Source organism: Brassica oleracea, chromosome C9 (assembly GCF_000695525.1).
Source record: "Brassica oleracea var. oleracea cultivar TO1000 chromosome C9, BOL, whole genome shotgun sequence".
Lineage (NCBI taxonomy): Eukaryota > Viridiplantae > Streptophyta > Magnoliopsida > Brassicales > Brassicaceae > Brassica > Brassica oleracea.
In genome coordinates this window covers 38,084,403-38,088,232 of record NC_027756.1, presented here as the reverse complement: position 1 = coordinate 38,088,232, position 3,830 = coordinate 38,084,403, and the positions used below count along the sequence as shown (strand labels likewise).

The 3,830-nt window shown below is 28.6% G+C and overlaps 1 protein-coding gene across 1 annotated transcript; it reads right to left on the bottom strand.

Moving 5' to 3' along the window:
* On the bottom strand, positions 1–676 carry LOC106315892 (putative lipid-transfer protein DIR1). The gene is made up of 2 exons (XM_013753730.1): positions 292–676; positions 1–195 (listed from the first exon to the last, which is right to left on the bottom strand). Coding segments are annotated over exons 1-2 (306 nt in total). The 5' UTR covers positions 597–676; the 3' UTR covers positions 1–194.
* Between the last annotated feature and the right edge of the window lie 3,154 nt (positions 677–3,830).

Below are 3,830 nucleotides of genomic sequence, written 5' to 3'. Positions count from 1 at the left end.
TTAAGACAAAACAGTACTTTATTTATTTATTAAATATATAGAACACGGTTTTTTTATTTAGAAAAAGGTGACTGAAAAATAATTGCAAAATCTGGTGGTTTATTCGAATTATATAGAACAACAAAAGACATAACAACTTAGAGACTTAATCTTGTGGCAGGCCAGCATTTGTCCCTTCCAGCTCAGTTCTTCAATCTGCGTTTTAAAGAAAGAATAAACAAAATTAGCGTAAGACTTTCTCCCTATATTCAACCAGTTTCCAATAATTTTAATGGTACTTTTGATTTTTACCATGGCAAACAGGAGGGATTTTTAGTAATGCCACAATTGGTCCCTAGAGCCTTGATTTTTGCCGGGTCAATCCCGGACCTGGTGAAGTACGGGCAGAGACATTCAAGATTCGCGGCTTTGGCCACCTTGCAGCATTGGGGAGTGGGAGGTGGTGGGTTGTTTCCAGTGACAGCTGGACTACATTTCTTCAAGTCGTTTGTGTTGACGCCACATATGGGAATGCTCGTAGCTTCTTCAATCATCAACGCGGCGGTTACAACCATCACAAGAGCTGTGACGAGGATTTTGGTATTGTTCTTACACATTCTGTCTTTTTTTTGTTTATCTTAGCCCTCGTTTTTTTTCTCTCTCTCTCTCTCAACTCTATCGTGATCCCTTAAATGTAATGAGCTTCCTATATAGCAACCGTAGAGCCATATCACGGGTCTTTTGCGTCGAAAATTAGTAAGCAAGGGGACAAATGTGGTAGACCTTAGTTTCATGCATAAGTCTCCGGTAGAAATTTCTCCTTTACGCGTCTCAATGGGTTTTGGTCTTTGTACTTTGACTTGCATTTGTCACTGCCCTCATATAATATATTTAAAACCAAAGCAAGAAACAAAAATCGTCATAGCTATTTTGTGATGTACCACCACGTCTCTGATTTGTGAACTTGTATCTTATTTAATTACAACGAGAGGTAAACTTAAGTGGTATTCAAATATAAAATTTATGCTAATTAAGAGCATCTCCAACTTATTTATATATATTTTTTTATAATAATTATTAGAGGTAAATTTATTTTAATTTTATCTCTTTTTTTGTTATATAACAAAGATTGTTATTTTTCCTCTATAATCAGAGAATAAATAACATCAGGAAAATATTGATTTTGTCAAAAAAATTTGGATTATATTTTATAGTGAAAAAAGCAATGAGTCGAAATGTCAAACCCTATGATGGTATTTGAAACTTAACAAAAAAAAATTTACTTCACATTAAAAAAAAACAAATTGTTTGAAATGAAAAAAATGAAAAAAAAATTTAAAATCGATTTTTTTTCAAACTTTTATATATTTTATACATTTCATAAAACGATAAAATATTGAATTATAGTATTTTTAAAATAATAATATTATTTTAAATAAAATATAAATTTTAAAAGTTATTTCAAAAATTCTGATTTTTTTTCAGAAAATCTTTAATTTCTTTTAAGATTTACCCAAATATCAAATTTTCTTGGATCTACTCAAATACTGAATTATCTCAAATCCTTGATTCAATAAGTTTAGAATCCCTTTGAAATAACTTAAATCAGTTACCAAGAAAATATTCACCAACAGAAGAATATATCATCATCTCTTGAAAAATTAAATTTTAAAGAATAAGTAATTAATATTAAATCGTATAGTTATTGCAAATCAATAAAGAAAGATAAAATACTATATGTACCAAGCAACTTCTGTACTTTTTGTACAACAATTTAATCGAAACAACTTTTGTAAATTTTCATGTATTCAAAATATCATCTTAACTTTAATTTTGTAACATTCTCTAATTGGATCAATGTTCTCAATTAAATTTTTTTTTTTTTAGTTTAAAAGTAAACTGTATTAATTAAATTCCTAAATATCAATATTTTAACTACAAAGAAAAAATAATTATTTTAAATAGGAAAGGAATAAATATTATTTCTGGTCGTTGTATACTTATGTTGAGAGATCTTCCATGAGTCACTCTTAGTGTGTTTTGAAACCTAACCAAGATAATAAACCGGACAACTTACCGGGTCAATGAATTATTGGATCGACCGCGAGTGAACCGCATGTTAATAATTAATTAGCTTGTTATATAATAATATATTATCTATTAAAAATATAAAAAATATTTATGTTTTAAAAAGCATTTGGAATAATACGTAACTTTAGTTTTCTTTATTTGTATTTTCACTTCAAATACAAAATATCATTAAGAAAAATAATTTAGAATATTTAACAAATTTTGTAACAAGTTAAGAGTTATGACATATAATAATAATATATTCAAAGTTAAAATTCTGAAGTATTTAAATGTCTAATGTGAATAATAAAATTAAATTTTAAATTCAAAATAAGCTAAAAGTAAAACATAAAATTGTAATAGATTGACGATAACAAAAAATAAACTAATACCAAATCACAACAACTAGTTTTGTTAACAAATTCATAATCCCCATGATCATAGAATTTTTTATTTAAAAAAAAAAACTAAAACCTAACTTCTTCATTAGAATACGAAACAGATTCTAATAATTTAACTGAAAACAAAAAAAAATATATTTCAAATTTACGTATTGGTTCAAACCAGTGTTTCAACCGGTAGCCAGGTTTCGGGGTTTAACAGTTTTTGTGGATTTTAAATAGTTTTTATATAATGGTTTTTTCTTAAAATCCAAACCGGATTATATACCGTATCAACGGGTATACCGGTTCGACCGCGGTTCCTGGTCGGATTTCAAAACACAACTTTTATGTTTTTCTAAAACAAAAATGTACAAAATTCTCTCTTTTAATGAGAGATTCTGCAATCTTAGAAAATATTTTTGTATGATACAATTATTAATATTTTTATTGATGAAAATTCAATGAATAATTCTGAAAATTTGATAAGTAATAACTAATACTATAATTGAAAAGTCTAAAAACTTTGTTTGCATATAAACATTAATAAAAAGTCTAATATAAAAAATTAGCTAAAATTTTTCAGTCAAATTTGATGTCAAAGTTAATGGCCTGAGTAACTTATGTTATAGGTAGGACCTGATTTTTAGTCAAGTCGTCTTTTGAGTCCAAAATGAGTAAATAAACCGACAAATGTGGGAGACCCTAGTTGCATGCATAAAGACAACTATCATAGACTCAAATCCATCCCTTCCTTGAAGCTGGTAAAGCACAAGCTTTAGGCCACCAATTAGTAAAATTAATTTTGGGCCACATGTCTAAAATGTATATTGGTCAGGCGGCTTTATTTTTTAGTTAGGTGCTATTCATTTACTCGTTCATATAATCCATCTGAGTGAGAGTGTAGATACAAATTGATGTTTATTTTGTGTATTAAAATGCCACTTCCAACTGGATCACTTAAATTCTTTAAAAATCACTTTAAATTCTCGTCTAAATGAAAATGAGTTTTCATGAAAGGTTATCCGATTTGTCTAGAAAACCAGATCAGAACATAACAACTAATATAGTACAGATCTCTTTGAAAAGATTTTGTTATCTTAGCTAACGAATTAGACGATACATTTTTCAGAAGGAGGAATAAACACAATTATAATCGAGAAGTTTGGAAATATATTCTTCAGTCTTGATAGCTCTTTCAGTCCAGTGGAAAAGTTTGGCTACGCTCCTGGATCTTGAATAATTGAGCTTAGGTCTTTACGGCTGGTGCCAAAAACCGGTCGTTGATAGTTGTATCATGCACTCCATTGCCCATAAAAGCACTTTAAGTTTCTAATGTAGTGATGAAATTTTTCTTCATTGATTTCTTGCTCCCAAATGTTGAATTTCTCCTCTGGAGTT